General features: G+C 46.6%; 4 protein-coding genes across 4 annotated transcripts; all 4 read right to left on the reverse strand.

Moving 5' to 3' along the window:
• Window positions 1–984, reverse strand: LOC310643038 (olfactory receptor class A-like protein 1; the record flags this gene model as incomplete). Its single annotated transcript, XM_083367065.1, has 1 exon — window positions 1–984. The coding sequence occupies one exon, from the start codon at window positions 982–984 to the stop codon at window positions 1–3; it is 984 nt and encodes a 327-aa protein (XP_083223191.1).
• A 1546-nt stretch (window positions 985–2530) lies between these two features.
• Window positions 2531–3514, reverse strand: LOC310643039 (olfactory receptor class A-like protein 4; the record flags this gene model as incomplete). Its single annotated transcript, XM_083367066.1, has 1 exon — window positions 2531–3514. One exon carries the CDS (start codon window positions 3512–3514, stop codon window positions 2531–2533), a length of 984 nt encoding a protein of 327 aa, XP_083223192.1.
• Window positions 3515–5906: 2392 nt separating this feature from the next.
• On the reverse strand, window positions 5907–6890 carry LOC310643041 (olfactory receptor class A-like protein 4; the record flags this gene model as incomplete). Its single annotated transcript, XM_083367073.1, has 1 exon — window positions 5907–6890. The coding sequence occupies one exon, from the start codon at window positions 6888–6890 to the stop codon at window positions 5907–5909; it is 984 nt and encodes a 327-aa protein (XP_083223199.1).
• A 2387-nt stretch (window positions 6891–9277) lies between these two features.
• On the reverse strand, window positions 9278–10261 carry LOC310643042 (olfactory receptor class A-like protein 4; the record flags this gene model as incomplete). The annotated part of the gene is made up of 1 exon (XM_083367074.1): window positions 9278–10261. One exon carries the CDS (start codon window positions 10259–10261, stop codon window positions 9278–9280), a length of 984 nt encoding a protein of 327 aa, XP_083223200.1.
• Window positions 10262–18341: the final 8080 nt, after the last annotated feature.

Genomic DNA, 18341 nt, shown 5'->3' on the forward strand with positions numbered 1-18341 from the left:
TCATCTGGGCAACGCACCCTCCAAGGAGACAGCTCGAATCGTTCTGGTCCTCCTACATCTCAAGAACAAGCAGGTTTCGGCGAGATATTCATGCACCTTTTTGTTCCCAAACACCACCAAATACGAGCTGGCTGAGTAATATATGGAGGAGATCATGCTGTACAAGGCAATCAAAAAGCTGTTCTCCGGGTTGTTCCTTTGGTACCCCAAGACGATCGTGAGCCAGACCACGTCGTTCGAGATCCAGCAAACCACGTAAATGGAGAGCAAGGAGAGCAGGATTTTGGTGGCCTGGGCCGTATGTTTATTCCACCCACTTCCTGCGATGGAGGACGAAGCTTTGATCCTCCTGTGATGCTTCCAGAGAAGATCTATGATGAAACCGTTGAGGGTGACCACCAGCAGGATGAGGACCATATCCAGGCTGATGGAGGCGTACGTGCTGAATTTCATGGCGAAACTCTCTGTGGAACTCAAGCAAGTAGAAATAGCCAAGAAGGCAATCGTCTTATTTCTTTGACCTCCGATCTTCTCGTACAGCAAATAAGGGATATGCATGAGTACACTGGCCACCCAACACCCGACGAGGGTGCCGTTGACATAGCGCGCCTGATGCCTGTGGATGAACGTCGTCCATCGGCAGTCAGGCCTTCGGATCTTGATGAGGTGGAGGAAGCTCAGGTTCTCCACCGACCAGATGCTGAGCAGCCTGAGGGTGTGGTAGCTGTAGAGCAGGACCCTGCAGCCTTCCTCACCAAAGACCCTCGTTGTGCTGAAGACCAGCATCCCGGGAATGGTTTTGCAGCAGCAGAGGAGGAAGTTCACCAGGCCCATGTTGACCATGATGCGGTCCAGAGGTTGGAGGGCTCTGTGGCGGATGGCGTGGGTCAGGAAGGCGAAGAGGACGATGAGGTTGCCGATCATGCCAATGAAGGAAGAGAGGTAGACCAGGATGGACATGATGAAGATGAAGTTGGAGTCCATGACGGTCCATCTGCACTTGCCTTCGCAGCCTCCCTATCCAGATGTTCTCCTTTGGCGAGAGCTTAGGCACATCTGCTTTTCTTCTCACTTCACCTGCCCAGGAGGGATTTCTCCGCTCGGCTCCAGAGATCAATTTTTTATAGGCTCTGCCTGTCTATCCACCCCACCTTTGCCAAGTTCCTGGCAGCCACAATTACTCTGCTGTTTGTCTAAGCGGCTGTTATCTCGGTTTGTTGAAAAGCCTGAGGAACACAACTGATTGGCCGGAGACAGATTGGAAGTGTGCAAAGGGACAGTGGGGAAGGGGAGGGAGAGGACCAAGGGGAGCAGAAGGGTCTCTCGCACCCATCACCCATCAATCTTCTCCATCCTGAGGTTTTTCCAGAAACGTATGATCCTACAGGGGGCTGGGCTAGAAGACCTCCAGGGTCCCTTCCAGCTCTGATCTATTCTGTTCTGTTCTGTTATATTACTATTCTATTCTATTCTATTCTATTCTATTCTATTCTATTCTATTCTATTCTATTCTATTCTATTCCAATTCTATTCTATTCCATTCCATTCCATTCCAGTATCCATTTTATCTATTCTACCCTACCCTACTCCATTCCACTCCACTCCGTTCTGTTCCATTCCATTCCATTCCATTATTTCTATTCTACAGGTCTGACTTCCATACAGGTAATCCTCAACGTACGACCACAATTTGAGCCCAAGCAGCCATACAGAACGAGACAAGTATTTAATTAAAACAATGGGGAGAAAAAAAACCATTCGGTGAGCGGTGTTCGGTTTTATAACCCGCTTCTGAAAAATAATGGCAAAGAACGAGGGTGAAGACGCTCTGCCTGTTGGATGGCAGCCTTCCTGCACCCTCACCTCCTCCACGCCCTTCCCAGCTTTCCAAGGTTTGTGGGTGCCCTGAAAAGTTAGTTACAGGTAGTCCTCAAATTACGGCCACAACGGAGCTCCAAACATTTGTTAAGCGAATTTTGCTCCATTTGGTGACCTTTCTTGCCACAGTTGTTAAGTGGATCACTGAAGTTGCTAAGTGAGTAACACGGTCGGTAAGTGAATCTGGCTTCCCCCTATTGACTTTGCTTGTCAGTAGGTCCCAAAAGGGGATCACGTGACACCCCCCCGGGGACGCCGCGACCGTCGTAAATACGAGTCAGTGGCCGAGCGTCTGACTTTCGATCCCGTGACCGTGGGGCGGCTGCGACGGTCATAAGTGGGGGAAACGGTCCTAAGTCACATTTTCAGTGCTGTTGCAACTTTGAAGGCTCAGGGAAAACACGGTTTTTGATTAATCGAGCACGGATCGTTACATGTCTGGCTCCCGTTCTCCTTCCTGAAATTTGTCATCCAGGTAGACAAACCAGATGCAACCACCAGGAAGACGGTTTCAGAAGTTGAAATGTTGAGGCTTAGAGGTCACGCCAGCTCCAGCACTGGTCCAGTTTCTTCTAAGTTGTAGCTTTCTCCACCCAGGACCAAAATTAGGATCGATAGTATTGAGTGGAGCACTTTGAGGAGAGTTTCTCTGTCATCTGGGCAACGCACCCTCCAAGGAGACAGCTCGAACCCTTGTGGTCCTCCTACATCTCAAGGACAAGCAGGTTTCGGCGAGATATTCACGCACCTTTTTGTACCCAAACACCACCACGTACGAGCTGGCTGAGTAATATATGGAGGAGATCATGCCGTACAAGGCACTCAAAAAGCTGTTCTCCAGGTTGTTCCTGTGGTACCCCAAGACGATCGTGAGCCAGACCATGTCGTTCGAGATCCAGCAAACCACGTAAATGGAGAGCAAGGAGAGCAGGATTTTGGTGGCCTGGGTCGTGTGTTTATTCCACCCACTTCCTGCGATGGAGGACGAAGCTTTGATCCTCCTGTGATGCTTCCAGAGAAGATCCATGATGAAACCGTTGAGGGTGACCACCAGCAGGATGAGGACCATATCCAGGCTGATGGAGGCGTACGTGCTGAATTTCATGGCGAAGCTCTCTGTGGATCTCAAGCAAGTAGAAGTAGCCAAGAAGGCAATTGTCTTATTTCTTTGACCTCCGCTCTTCTTGTACTGCAAATAAGGGATATGCAGGAGGACACTGGCCACCCAACACCCGACAAGGGTGCCGTTGACGTAGCGCTCCTGATGCCTGTGGATGAACGTCGTCCATCGGCAGTTGGGCCTTCGGATCTTGATGAGGTGGAGGAAGCTCAGGTTCTCCACCGACCAGATGCTGAGCAGCCTGAGGGTGTGGTAGCTGTAGAGCAGGACCCTGCAGCCTTCCTCGCCAAAGACCCTCGTTGTGCTGAAGACCAGCATCCCGGGAATGGTTTTGTAGCAGCAGAGGAGAAAGTTCACCAGGCCCATGTTGACCATGATGCGGTCCAGAGGTTGGAGGGCTCTGTGGCGGATGGCGCGGGTCAGGAAGGCGAAGAGGACGATGAGGTTGCCGATCATGCCAACGAAGGAAGAGAGGTAGACCAGGATGGACATGATGAAGATGAAGTTGGAGTCCATGACGGTCCATCTGCACTTGCCTTCGCAGCCTCCCTATCCAGATGTTCTCCTGCTTTGGCTGCAGAGATGGTGAGAGCTTAGGCACATCTGCTTTTCTTCTCACTTCACCTGCCCAGGAGGGATTTCTCCGCTCGGCTCCAGAGATCAATTTTTTATAGGCTCTGCCTGTCTATCCACCCCACCTTTGCCGGGTTCCTCACAGCCACAATTACTCTGCTGTTTGTCTAAGCGGCTGTTATCTCGGTTTGTTGAAAAGCCCAAGGAACGCAACTGATTGGCCAGAGACAGATTGGAAGTGTGCAAAGGGACAGTGGGGAAGGGGAGGGAGAGGACCAAGGGGAGCAGAAGGGCCTCTCGCACCCATCACCCATCAATCTTCTCCATCCTGAGGTTTTTCCAGAAACGTATGATCCTACAGGGGGCTGGGCTAGAAGACCCTCAGGGTCCCTTCCAACTCTGTTCTATTCTGTTCTGTTCTGTTCTATTCTATTCTATTCTATTCTATTCTATTCTATTCTATTCTATTCTATTCTATTCTATTCTATTCTATTCTTCATTTCATTCTCTATTCTATTCCATTCTATATTCCAATATCTATTCTATTCTATTCTATTCTATTCTATTCTATTCTATTCTATTCTATTCTATTCTATTCTATTCTATTCTATTCTATTCTATTCTATTCTATTCTATTCTATTCTATTCTATTCCATTCCATTCCAGTATCCATTTTATCTATTCTACCCTACTCCACTCCACTCCGTTCCATTCCTTTCCATTCCATTATTTCTATCCTACAGGTGTGACTTCCATACAGGTAATCCTCAACTTACGACCACAATTTGAGCCCAAGCAGCCATACAGAATGAGACAAGTGTACTCCACTCCACTCCGCTCCACTCCATTCCATTATCATTATTTTATCTATTCTACTCTACTCTACTCTACCCTACTCTGCTCTGCTCTGCTCTACCCTTTTCTACTCTACTCCACTCCACTCCACTCCACTCCACTCCATTCCATTCTATTATTTCTATTCTACAGATCTGATTTCCATACAGATAATCTTCAACGTACGACCACAATTTGAGCCCAAGCAGCCATACAGAATGAGACAAGTATTTAATTAAAACAATGGGGAGAAAAAAAAACATTCGTTGAGTGGTGTTCGGTTTTATAACCCGCTTCTCAAAAATAATGGCAAAGAACGAGGGTGAAGACGCTCTGCCTGTTGGATGGCAGCCTTCCTGCACCCTCGCCTCCTCCACGCCCTTCCCAGCTTTCCAAGCTTTGTGGGTGCCCTGAAAAGTTAGTTACAGGTAGTCCTCAAATTACAGCCACAACGGAGCTCCAAACATTTGTTAAGCGAATTTTGCCCCATTTGACCTTTCTTGCCACAGTTGTTAAGTGGATCAATGAAGTTGCTAAGTGAGTAACACGGTCGGTAAGTGAATCTGGCTTCCCCCTATTGACTTTGCTTGTCAGAAGGTCGCAAAAGGGGATCACGTGACATCCACCCCGGGGACGCCGCGACCGTCGTAAATACGAGTCAGTGGCCGAGCGTCTGACTTTCGATCCCGTGACCGTGGGGCGGCTGCGACGGTCATAAGTGGGGGAAACGGTCCTAAGTCACATTTTCAGTGCTGTTGCAACTTTGAAGGGTCAGGGAAAACACGTTTTTTGATTAATCGAGCACGGATCGTTACATGGGAGGACAGGGGATAACATTAAAGCTTTGCAAAAATAAAATCAAAAGAAATCTAGTGTAAAAGAAAGAGGGGATTACAGTTAGTCCTTGGCTTGCAACATTTAGCCACGACCGTTTTTCACACTTATGACCATTGCAGCGTTCCCTCCCTCCCTCCGTCCCTCCCTCCCCTCCCAGTTTCTCAGCGTCTCCACTGGTTCTTACTTTCCTCTTCCTCTTCTCTGGATCAAAATAGCCATGGAGCCGGTCCGTGTGAGAAGCCTCCGTATGGGCCTTTTAACGGCCCTGCCTCCCTTTTCATGGCCTCCGTTTCTCCCTCTATATAAAATCTGTCGTCGTATTAACGTCCTGTTTGGAAACCTGTCCTTTTCAAGCTGAGAGGATTCTTCCCATGGAAGTTGAGGTGCCATAATTTTCGAGAGCTGAACGCAGACCCCAAAGTTGCAGTTCCTCCTTTCCCAACCGTGTCTGTCTGGCTCCCGATCTCCTTCCTGAAATTTGTCATCCAGTTAGACACCAGATGCAACCACCAGGAATACGGTTTCAGAAGTTGAAATGTTGAGGCTTAGAGGTCACGCCAGCTCCAGAACTGGTCCAGTTTCTTCTAAGTTGTAGCTTTCTCCACCCAGGACCAAAATTAGGATCGATAGTATTGAGTGGACCACTTTGAGGAGAGCTTCTCCCTCATCTGGGCAACGCACCCTCCAGGGAGACAGCTCGAACCCTTGTTGTCCTCCTACATCTCAAGGACAAGCAGGTTTCGGCGAGATATTCACGTACCTTTTTGTACCCAAACACCACCACGTACGAGCTGGCTGAGTAATATATGGAGGAGATCATGCCGTACAAGGCACTCAAAAAGCTGTTCTCCAGGTTGTTCCTTTGGTACCCCAAGACGATCATGAGCCAGACCACGTCGTTCGAGATCCAGCAAACCACGTAAATGGAGAGCAAGGAGAGCAGGATTTTGGTGGCCTGGGCCGTATGTTTATTCCACCCACTTCCTGCGAGGGAGGACGAAGCTTTGATCCTCCTGTGATGCTTCCAGAGAAGATCCATGATGAAACCGTTGAGGGTGACCACCAGCAGGATGAGGACCGTGTCCAAGCTGATGGAGCCGTACGTGCTGAATTTAATGTAGAAGCTGTCTGTGGATCTCAAGCAAGTAGAACTGGCCAAGAAGGCAATCGTCTTATTTCTTTGAAGTCTGGTCTTATCGTACTGCAAATAAGGGATATGCATGAGGACACTGGCCACCCAACACCCGATGAGGGTGCTGTTGACGTAGCGCTCCTGATGCCTGTGGATGAACGTCGTCCATCGGCAGTTGGGCCTTCGGATCTTGATGAGGTGGAGGAAGCTCAGGTTCTCCACCGACCAGATGCTGAGCAGCCTGAGGGTGTGGTAGCTGTAGAGCAGGACCCTGCAGCCTTCCTCGCCAAAGACCCTCGTTGTGCTGAAGACCAGCATCCCGGGAATGGTTTTGTAGCAGCAGAGGAGAAAGTTCACCAGGCCCATGTTGACCATGATGCGGTCCAGAGGTTGGAGGGCTCTGTGGCGGATGGCGCGGGTCAGGAAGGCGAAGAGGACGATGAGGTTGCCGATCATGCCAACGAAGGAAGAGAGGTAGACCAGGATGGACATGATGAAGATGAAGTTGGAGTCCATGACGGTCCATCTGCACTTGCCTTCGCAGCCTCCCTATCCAGATGTTCTCCTGCTTTGGCTGCAGAGATGGTGAGAGCTTAGGCACATCTGCTTTTCTTCTCACTTCACCTGCCCAGGAGGGATTTCTCCGCTCGGCTCCAGAGATCAATTTTTTATAGGCTCTGCCTGTCTATCCACCCCACCTTTGCCGGGTTCCTCACAGCCACAATTACTCTGCTGTTTGTCTAAGCGGCTGTTATCTCGGTTTGTTGAAAAGCCCAAGGAACGCAACTGATTGGCCAGAGACAGATTGGAAGTGTGCAAAGGGACAGTGGGGAAGGGGAGGGAGAGGACCAAGGGGAGCAGAAGGGCCTCTCGCACCCATCACCCATCAATCTTCTCCATCCTGAGGTTTTTCCAGAAACGTATGATCCTACAGGGGGCTGGGCTAGAAGACCCTCAGGGTCCCTTCCAACTCTGTTCTATTCTGTTCTGTTCTGTTCTATTCTATTCTATTCTATTCTATTCTATTCTATTCTATTCTATTCTATTCTATTCTATTCTATTCTATTCTTCATTTCATTCTCTATTCTATTCCATTCTATATTCCAATATCTATTCTATTCTATTCTATTCTATTCTATTCTATTCTATTCTATTCTATTCTATTCTATTCTATTCTATTCTATTCTATTCTATTCTATTCTATTCTATTCTATTCTATTCCATTCCATTCCAGTATCCATTTTATCTATTCTACCCTACTCCACTCCACTCCGTTCCATTCCTTTCCATTCCATTATTTCTATCCTACAGGTGTGACTTCCATACAGGTAATCCTCAACTTACGACCACAATTTGAGCCCAAGCAGCCATACAGAATGAGACAAGTGTACTCCACTCCACTCCGCTCCACTCCATTCCATTATCATTATTTTATCTATTCTACTCTACTCTACTCTACCCTACTCTGCTCTGCTCTGCTCTACCCTTTTCTACTCTACTCCACTCCACTCCACTCCACTCCACTCCATTCCATTCTATTATTTCTATTCTACAGATCTGATTTCCATACAGATAATCTTCAACGTACGACCACAATTTGAGCCCAAGCAGCCATACAGAATGAGACAAGTATTTAATTAAAACAATGGGGAGAAAAAAAAACATTCGTTGAGTGGTGTTCGGTTTTATAACCCGCTTCTCAAAAATAATGGCAAAGAACGAGGGTGAAGACGCTCTGCCTGTTGGATGGCAGCCTTCCTGCACCCTCGCCTCCTCCACGCCCTTCCCAGCTTTCCAAGCTTTGTGGGTGCCCTGAAAAGTTAGTTACAGGTAGTCCTCAAATTACAGCCACAACGGAGCTCCAAACATTTGTTAAGCGAATTTTGCCCCATTTGACCTTTCTTGCCACAGTTGTTAAGTGGATCAATGAAGTTGCTAAGTGAGTAACACGGTCGGTAAGTGAATCTGGCTTCCCCCTATTGACTTTGCTTGTCAGAAGGTCGCAAAAGGGGATCACGTGACATCCACCCCGGGGACGCCGCGACCGTCGTAAATACGAGTCAGTGGCCGAGCGTCTGACTTTCGATCCCGTGACCGTGGGGCGGCTGCGACGGTCATAAGTGGGGGAAACGGTCCTAAGTCACATTTTCAGTGCTGTTGCAACTTTGAAGGGTCAGGGAAAACACGTTTTTTGATTAATCGAGCACGGATCGTTACATGGGAGGACAGGGGATAACATTAAAGCTTTGCAAAAATAAAATCAAAAGAAATCTAGTGTAAAAGAAAGAGGGGATTACAGTTAGTCCTTGGCTTGCAACATTTAGCCACGACCGTTTTTCACACTTATGACCATTGCAGCGTTCCCTCCCTCCCTCCGTCCCTCCCTCCCCTCCCAGTTTCTCAGCGTCTCCACTGGTTCTTACTTTCCTCTTCCTCTTCTCTGGATCAAAATAGCCATGGAGCCGGTCCGTGTGAGAAGCCTCCGTATGGGCCTTTTAACGGCCCTGCCTCCCTTTTCATGGCCTCCGTTTCTCCCTCTATATAAAATCTGTCGTCGTATTAACGTCCTGTTTGGAAACCTGTCCTTTTCAAGCTGAGAGGATTCTTCCCATGGAAGTTGAGGTGCCATAATTTTCGAGAGCTGAACGCAGACCCCAAAGTTGCAGTTCCTCCTTTCCCAACCGTGTCTGTCTGGCTCCCGATCTCCTTCCTGAAATTTGTCATCCAGTTAGACACCAGATGCAACCACCAGGAATACGGTTTCAGAAGTTGAAATGTTGAGGCTTAGAGGTCACGCCAGCTCCAGAACTGGTCCAGTTTCTTCTAAGTTGTAGCTTTCTCCACCCAGGACCAAAATTAGGATCGATAGTATTGAGTGGACCACTTTGAGGAGAGCTTCTCCCTCATCTGGGCAACGCACCCTCCAGGGAGACAGCTCGAACCCTTGTTGTCCTCCTACATCTCAAGGACAAGCAGGTTTCGGCGAGATATTCACGTACCTTTTTGTACCCAAACACCACCACGTACGAGCTGGCTGAGTAATATATGGAGGAGATCATGCCGTACAAGGCACTCAAAAAGCTGTTCTCCAGGTTGTTCCTTTGGTACCCCAAGACGATCATGAGCCAGACCACGTCGTTCGAGATCCAGCAAACCACGTAAATGGAGAGCAAGGAGAGCAGGATTTTGGTGGCCTGGGCCGTATGTTTATTCCACCCACTTCCTGCGAGGGAGGACGAAGCTTTGATCCTCCTGTGATGCTTCCAGAGAAGATCCATGATGAAACCGTTGAGGGTGACCACCAGCAGGATGAGGACCGTGTCCAAGCTGATGGAGCCGTACGTGCTGAATTTAATGTAGAAGCTGTCTGTGGATCTCAAGCAAGTAGAACTGGCCAAGAAGGCAATCGTCTTATTTCTTTGAAGTCTGGTCTTATCGTACTGCAAATAAGGGATATGCATGAGGACACTGGCCACCCAACACCCGATGAGGGTGCTGTTGACGTAGCGCTCCTGATGCCTGTGGATGAACGTCGTCCATCGGCAGTTGGGCCTTCGGATCTTGATGAGGTGGAGGAAGCTCAGGTTCTCCACCGACCAGATGCTGAGCAGCCTGAGGGTGTGGTAGCTGTAGAGCAGGACCCTGCAGCCTTCCTCGCCAAAGACCCTCGTGCTGCTGAAGACCAGCATCCCGGGAATGGCTTTGTAGCAGCAGAGGAGGAAGTTCACCAGGCCCATGTTGACTATGATGCGGTCCAGAGGTTGGAGGGCTCTGTGGCGGATGGCGTGGGTCAGGAAGGCGAAGAGGATGATGAGGTTGCCGATCATGCCAACGAAGGAAGAGAGGTAGATCAGGATGGACGTGATGAAGATGACGTTGGAGGCCATGACGATCCATCTGCACTTGCCTTCGCAGCCTCCCTATCCAGATGTTCTCCTCCTTTGGCTGCAGAGATGGTGAGAGCTTAGGCACATCTGCTTTTCTTCTCACTTCACCTGCCCAGGAGGGATTTCTCCGCTCGGCTCCAGAGATCAATTTTTTATAGGCTCTGCCTGTCTATCCACCCCACCTTTGCCGGGTTCCTCACAGCCACAATTACTTTGCTGTTTGTCTAAGCGGCTGTTATCTCGGTTTGTTGAAAAGCCCAAGGAACACAACTGATTGGCCGGAGACCGATTGGAAGTGTGCAAAGGGACAGTGGGGAAGGGGAGGGAGAGGACCAAAGGGAGCAGAAGGGCGTCTCGCACCCATCACCCATCAATCTTCTCCATTCTGTTTTTTTCTGCCCAGAATCCTACGATCCCACAGACCTGACCTCCGTACAGATAGTCCTCAACGTAGGACCACAATTTGAGCCCCAGCAGCCATACAAAATGAGACTTGTGTTTAATTCAAACAATTTTTTTAAAAAAAAAAAACATTTGGTAAGCGGTGCTCGGTTTTAGAACCTGCTTCTGAAAGAGAACGGAAAAGAACGAAGGCGAAGGAACTCTGCCTGTTGGGTGGCAGCCTGCCCAGGTGCTTCCCTCCTCCACTCCCTGCCCAGCTCTCCAAGGTTTGTGGCTGCCCTGAAAAGTTAGTTCCAGGTAGTCCTCAAGTTACGACCACAGTTGAGCTCCAAAGATCTGTTGCTAAGCAAGACAGTTGTTAGGTGAATTTCGCCCCATCTTAGGGCCTTGCTTGCCACAGTCGTGTTAAGCGAATCACGGCAGTTGTGACCTTAGTCACCCGGTTGTTAAGTGAATCTGGCTTCCCCATTGATTTTACTTGTCAGAAATTTGCAAAAGCTGATCGCCATGACCTCGGGGCACAGCAACGGTCGTAAGTAGGAATCAGTTGCCAAGCACCCTAATTTGGATCATGTGACCAGGGGGAGGGTGCAACGATCACAAGCGTGAAAAATGGTCATAAGTCATTTTTTTCCAGTGCCGTTGTAACTTCAAAGGTTCACTAAACAAAGGTGTGTGTGTGTGTGATGTCTACTTGTACAGAAGCATCCCATAATAGGAGACAAGGGCACCCCTCACTTCACAGACCGATAAGCTCAGCTTAAAGCCAGCCCTAACCGAGGCTCTCTAAATCAGAAGTCCCCAACCTTTTTCAGTTGGTGGACCGGAGGGATAGGGAGAGGGAAGCATTTTACGCACACACGCGTGCCAATAGGGCCCCGAGCACACACACGACACAAGCAGAGCGACGCTAGCACCCGCATGACACTCGCTAGCTCTGCCTAGCATCCCCCGTTTTTGCCGTGCGGTGCTCCGTTTTCACCCCGGCACTAGCGCAAGTGGGGATGACTGCGCGTGCACCCATGCGTGCACTGGCCAGCCTGTCCTGTGGCCCGGTGGCCAGTAGGCCACGGCCCGGTAGTGGGCTGTGGCCCCGTAGGTTGGGGAGCCCTGCTCTAAAATGAAAGATTGCAATGAGACTTGATGTCCTCTACACTCTTTGATTCTGGTGCCATCTAGTGGCAATTGCTAGGTGTTACATACATGGACATATTCGTTTGTGTGTGTATGTGTGTGTGTCAGGTAGGCCTCAGCTGATGATCACAATTGAGCCTGACAATTACGACCTCGTTAAGTTGTGATGCTTGTGAAGCAGGTTGCCAAGTGAAGGACTTCGGTGTTGCAACTTTTTTTGTGGCGCTTGTTGAAAAAAGGCAGCTAGCTGACTGATGAAGCTACCTGGCTGGTATCGCTAGGGTTATAATGACAAATCTGGAGGATGTTGCGTTGGTCGAAACTCCCCCATATGGTCCGGAAGCAGATTGACTTCCAATAAATAAATTTGCTTTTCTTTTTCCCCCCCTCAATAAAGCTTCGGAAGATTTTGGCAGATGGTGGGTGGGTGGGAGAAAGAGGAGAAAGCTTTTTCAAATTGTGCTGCCATCGTGATGGGAGCGTTTCTCCACGGAAAAATTTGCAGGAGGTCCTTTCAAAGACGGGTTGGTTTCAATTGCTTTGTTTTAAGATTAGATTAGATAACCTTGATGGTCATTTCCCCCCACCCCCACCCCCGCGGGCACAATGGCACACGTTAAAAATGAAATTTAGTTGCTTCCTCTCAAAGTGTGCACATACATACCACACATTTAAACGTACTATATACAACGTATGTATAGACCTACACCCTCACATATAAGTAAGATATAAATGTTATTCACTGTCCATCTTGAATATATAACGGAAGGAGGAAGCTTGAGAATTCACAAGGTTATTGCTGTATGGAATGAAACTATGGCTGAATCTGGATGTTCTGCTTCGGGTACCACGAAGCCCCTCCCCTCCTCCCGGAAGGGAACAAGGAAAACAGGTCGTGAAGAGGGTGTGTAGTGTCCCTGACAATCTTGCGGACAATCCTGCTCAAGCGACGCTTCTGTGCCACGTCCTGGATGGAAGGGAGGGAACTGCCGATGATCTTTTCTACTGTCCTCACCACTCTCTGCACCGCCTTCCTGTCCGAAGCAGGGATGCTTCCAAACAAGACCGCGATGCTTTATGACAGGATGCTCTCGATCATCCCTCTGTAGAAAGTGGTCAGGACAGGGGAAAGAAGACGTGCTTTTCTCATGGGCTGCAGAAAATACAGGCACTGCTGTGCCCACTTCACCAGTGTCTCCCTGTTGAGCGACCAAGCCAGCCTACTCCTTAGCTGCACACCCAGGAATTTGATGCTGGTAACCGTCTCCACAGGTGAATCACTGGTGCACAGAGGAGTGTGGCTGTGCCTGCCTTTTCTGAAATCGACAATGATCTCTTTGGGTTTTCCGGTATCGAAAACTAGGCTGTTTTCCTTACACCCGTTCACCAAACCCTCAACCTCCTTGTGGCAAGCACCCTCAATTGTGTCGTCAAGGCCCGCTACTGTTGTATCACCTGCGAACTTCGCCATACGGTTGGTGGCAAACCTAGCACCACAGTCATGGGTCAACAAGGGCGAACAGATAAAAATGTTTGCTCTCTCCGTTTTCTATTGTTTTTTTTCCTTACTGGCCATTTGGCCTCCCTTTTGCGTCCCTCTTGTCTTCTCCAAAGGAAAGCAAAATCCGAGCAGGGAGGGACAGAGAAGAAACAAATCCATTTTAATTTTGCTCCGGAAGATCCAGGAACAGGATATATAGTTCCTTTAGTGACTGTTTTTCCCACCGTGGCAGCATCCCCCGTGGTCCCATGATCAAAATTCAGACACCCAGCAACTGACTCATATTTACGATGGTCGCAGTGCCTCGGAGTCAAGCGATCCCCGTTTGTGACCTTCGGACGTGCAAAGTCAACGAGGGAAGCCGGGCTCGCTTAGCAACCGTGTTAGTAACTTAACAACTGCAGCGATGGGTTTAACAACGGGGGCAGGAAAAGTGGTGAAATGAGGCAGGTTTGTTTTTTTTTTTAAAAAAATGTCTCGCTTAGCGACGGAAACATTGGGGCTCCGAGCGGTGGTTGTAAGTCGAGGACTACCTGTACTACAAATTTTTTTTTTGAGCTAGATATTCCAGAAAAATAAAACAAAACGCAAAACACAAAACCTCTGTTGAAGGTTTAAATTGAAAGGTTTTCTCTAGCATGACTCCTTTCTGTGAATCAGTTTAATTTCTCCGGAACAAAATATTTTCTCATTTTCTTCCTTGTATTTCTGGGCAGAAAGTCCTCTTTCAGCTGGTCTACATGATTAAAAAAAAAACACCATATGTCAGTGGCATAGACAAATCACACTTCCAGACAATTCTGCAGGGGTTGGACCCTCAAGGTGAATAGAATAGAATAGAATAGAATAGAATAGAATAGAATAGAATAGAATAGAATAGAATAGAATAGAATAGAATAGAATAGAATAGAAAATATGAAATGGAATAGAATAGAAGGAATGAAGAATAGAATAGAATAGAATAGAGAATAAGAAGAATAGAATAGAATATGGATAGAATAGAATAGAATAGAATAGAATAGAATAGAATAGAATAGAATAGAATAGAATAGAATAATAATGGAATAGAATAGAATAGAATAGAATAGAATAGAATAGAATAGAATAGAATAGAATAGAAAATAGAACGAAATAGAATAGAATAGAATAGAATAGAATAGAATAGAATAGAATAGAATAGAATAATAATGGAATAGAATAGAATAGAATAGAATAGAATAGAATAGAATAGAATAGAATAGAATAGAATAGAATAGAATAGAATAGAATAGAAAATAGGAGAAAGAAATAGAATAGAATAGAATAGAATAGAATAGAAAATAGGAGAACGAAATAGAATAGAATAGAATAGAATAGAATAGAATAATAATAGAATAGAATAGAATAGAATAGAATAGAATAGAATAGAATAGAATAGAATTAGAAATAGAAATAGAATGCAGAATAGAATAGAACAGAAATAGGATAAAATGCAGAATAGAATAGAATAGAATAATAGAATAGAACAGAAATAGGATAAAATGCAGAATAGAATAGAATAGAATAATAGAATAGAATAGAATAGAATAGAATAGAATAGAATAGAATAGAATAGAATAATAATGGAATGGAATGGAATGGAATGGAATGGAATGGAATGGAATGGAATAGAATAGAATAGAATGATAGAGTTAGAATAGAGAAGGAATGGATAGAGAATAGAATAGAATAGAACAGAATAGAATAGAATAGAATAGAATAGAATAGAATAGAATAGAATAGAATAGAATAGAATAGAATAATAATGGAATAGAATAGAATAGAATAGAATAGAATAGAATAGAATAGAATAGAATAGAATAGAATAGAATTAGAAATAGAAATAGAATGCAGAATAGAATAGAACAGAAATAGGATAAAATGCAGAATAGAATAGAATAGAATAGAATAGAATAGAATAGAATAGAATAGAATAGAATAGAATAGAATAGAATAGAATAGAATAATAATGGAATGGAATAGAATAGAATAGAATAGAATAGAATAGAATAGAATAGAATAGAATAGAATAGAATAGAATAGAATAGAATAGTGATAATGATAATGATAATGGAATAGAATAGAATAGAATAGAATAGAATAGAATAGAATAGAATAGAATAGAATAGAATAGAATAGAATAGAATATGTGGAATAGCACAGCACAGCACAGCACAGCACAGCACAGCACAGCACAGCACAGAACAGAACAGAATAGAATAGAATAGAATAGAATAGAATAACAGCTGGAAGGGACCTTGGAGGTCATCTAGTCCAACCCCCTGCTGAAGTAGGAAACCCTCTACTATTTCAGACAAATGGCTTGTCCAGCCTCTTCCTAAAAACTTCCATTGTTGTAAGCTTTTCTCTTCATTGAGCCTGGAGTAAATGAAAATAGGGATGCGATGGGATGCTTTGATCTAGCCGGGCCGAAATAGAGCAGACGCTGAGTTTAATGTTCAAATTAATCTGTCACTGTTGCAAACTGTTAAACCTGCCACCAACTCTCCAGAGCCCTGTGGCTATTTTTTAATGTGCTAAATGTGTGAGTTAGAATATCTAGCGCGGCGGGAAACCGAGAGAAATCAGCCTGATCTCACACTAAAAATGCACCATTTTGCATCTTTCCCGCACAGCTTGAAAAGCAGCGTGGTTCCCAACACGGGGAAGAGATCGGCTTTCTAGCTGCTCAAGGTAGAAAGAGAACTGCAGCCTCGGGTGAAGAGGCTTGCAGGGATCTGTTGTTCTTAGGGGAAAAAAATTACTTTATTTTGTTTCTTTTTAATCTATTTGCAGCCTGCCTTTCTGACTCTTTATAAATTACTTAAGGTGGTGAACATACCTAATACGCCTTCGTCTTCCTATTTTCCCCAGAACAACAACCCTGTGAGGTGGGTTGAGCTGGGAAAGAGGGACTGGCCCAAAGATACGCTGCTAACTTTCAGGCCTAAGACAGGACTAGAACTCACTGTCACCTGGGGATTGAGCAAAAGTCACCCGACCGGCTTTCGTGGCTAAGGTAGGACTAGAACTCACCGACAACTGGTGATTGGCCCACAGTCACCCAGCTGGCATTCATGTCAAAGATAGAACTAGAACTCGCCATCTCCTGGTGTTTGGCCCAAAGTCACAAAGCCGGCTTTCATGCCTAAGGTGGGACTAGAACTCTCCGTCTCCTGGTGATTGAGCAAAAGTCACCCGGCTGGTTTCAAGGCTAAGGAAGGACTAGAACTCACCGTCACCTGGTGATTGAGCAAAAGTCACCCGGCTGGTTTCATGGCTAAGGAAGGACTAGAACTCACCGTCACCTGGTGATTGAGCAAAAGTCACCCGGCTGGTTTCAAGGCTAAGGAAGGACTAGAACTCACCGTCACCTGGTGATTGAGCAAAAGTCACCCGGCTGGTTTCATGGCTAAGGAAGGACTAGAACTCACCGTCACCTGGTGATTGAGCAAAAGTCACCCGGCTGGTTTCAAGGCTAAGGAAGGACTAGAACTCACCGTCACCTGGTGATTGAGCAAAAGTCACCCGGGTGGTTTCATGGCTAAGGAAGGACTAGAACTCACCGTCACCTGGTGATTGGCCCAAAGTCACCAGCTGCTTTCACACCTAAGGCAGGACTAGAACTCATCATCTCCTAGTGGTGTTTGAACCCCATGTGAATTTTGATCCCGTGGGAGTGCTGCAACGGTCGTTAAAGTCAGAAAAACCGGTCGTAAGTCACTTTTTTCAGCGCTGTTGTAACTCCGAAGGGTCACTAAATGTGTAACTGTAAGTTGAGGGTTAACTGTGTGTCATTTTTCTCCCCCCATTTGTCATCCTGTTCTTAATGTCTGGGTTGACATGAGCCAAGCAGTCCTCTGGCTGTATGCCAGCTCATTCTGAGATTTAAACGTTAGGGCTAACTAACGCTCTAACCAAATCAGCCCTCGCGGTTTCTTCAAATGTTCCTTTCCCTCCGCCAGAGGCTTCCGCTTTTCCGCTTTATTCCCGGGTGGCTTGAGAATTCCTCTGCACTTCCTCTAAGAAGAAATTAGAATTTTACTGCAGGAGATGGAACGAGGGAAGAGTTGCCGGCATCTTTCCATCGCTTTAAAGTTTCTCTCCCTGTCCGTATTTACCAGTCAGAGGAAGCTCTGAGGAAGGAACAAGAGATTACACAAAACAACAACAACAACAAAACCCTAGAAAAACTCGTATTTGCAACTTGACCCCTTTCCTTAGTTGGGCTTGCCAAGTGTCAGTTAAATCTTAAAGGTAAAGGTAAAGGTAAAGTTTCCCCCACACATGCGTGCTAGTCGTTTCTGACTCTAGGGGCCGGTGCTCGTCTCCGTTTCAAAGCCGAAGAGCCAGCGCTTGTCCGAGGACGTCTCCGTGGTCATGTGGCCGGCATGACTAGACGCCAAAGGCGCACGGAACGCTGTTACCTTCCCACCGTCGTGGTCCCTATTTTTCTACTTGCATTTTTACATGCTTTCGAACTGCTAGGTTGGCAGAAGCTGGGACGAGTAAAAGGCGCTCACTCTGTTACGCGGCACTCGGGATTTGACCCGCCAAACTGCCGACCTTCAGATCGACAAGCTCAGCGTCCTAACCCACTGAGCCACCGCGTCCCATTAGTTAAATCTTACTGCCGGTTAAAAGGAGAAAGGAAAAGTCAAAAAACGACGATTGACAGTTTTGCAGGAATTAGGTACGTCTGGTTTAATGAAAAGAAGGACCGGGGGTGACATGATAACAGACTTCCAATATTTGAGGGTCTGCCATGGGGGGTCAACGTGTTCCAAAGCACCTGAAGGCCAGACAAGAAACGATGGATTGGAACTAATCAAGGAGAGAAGCAACCTGGAACTAACGAGACATTTCCTGACAGTCAGAACAATTAACCAGTGGAACTGCTTGCCACCAGAACTTGAGGGTGCTCCATCACTGGAGGTATTTAAAAAGAGACTGGACAGCCATTTGTCTGGAATGTTAGGTGTCCTGCTTGAGCAAGGGGTAGGACTAGAAGACCTCCGGGGTCCC

The sequence above is a fragment of the Vipera ursinii genome (assembly GCF_947247035.1).
Source record: "Vipera ursinii genome assembly, chromosome: 7".
Taxonomy (NCBI): domain Eukaryota; kingdom Metazoa; phylum Chordata; class Lepidosauria; order Squamata; family Viperidae; genus Vipera; species Vipera ursinii.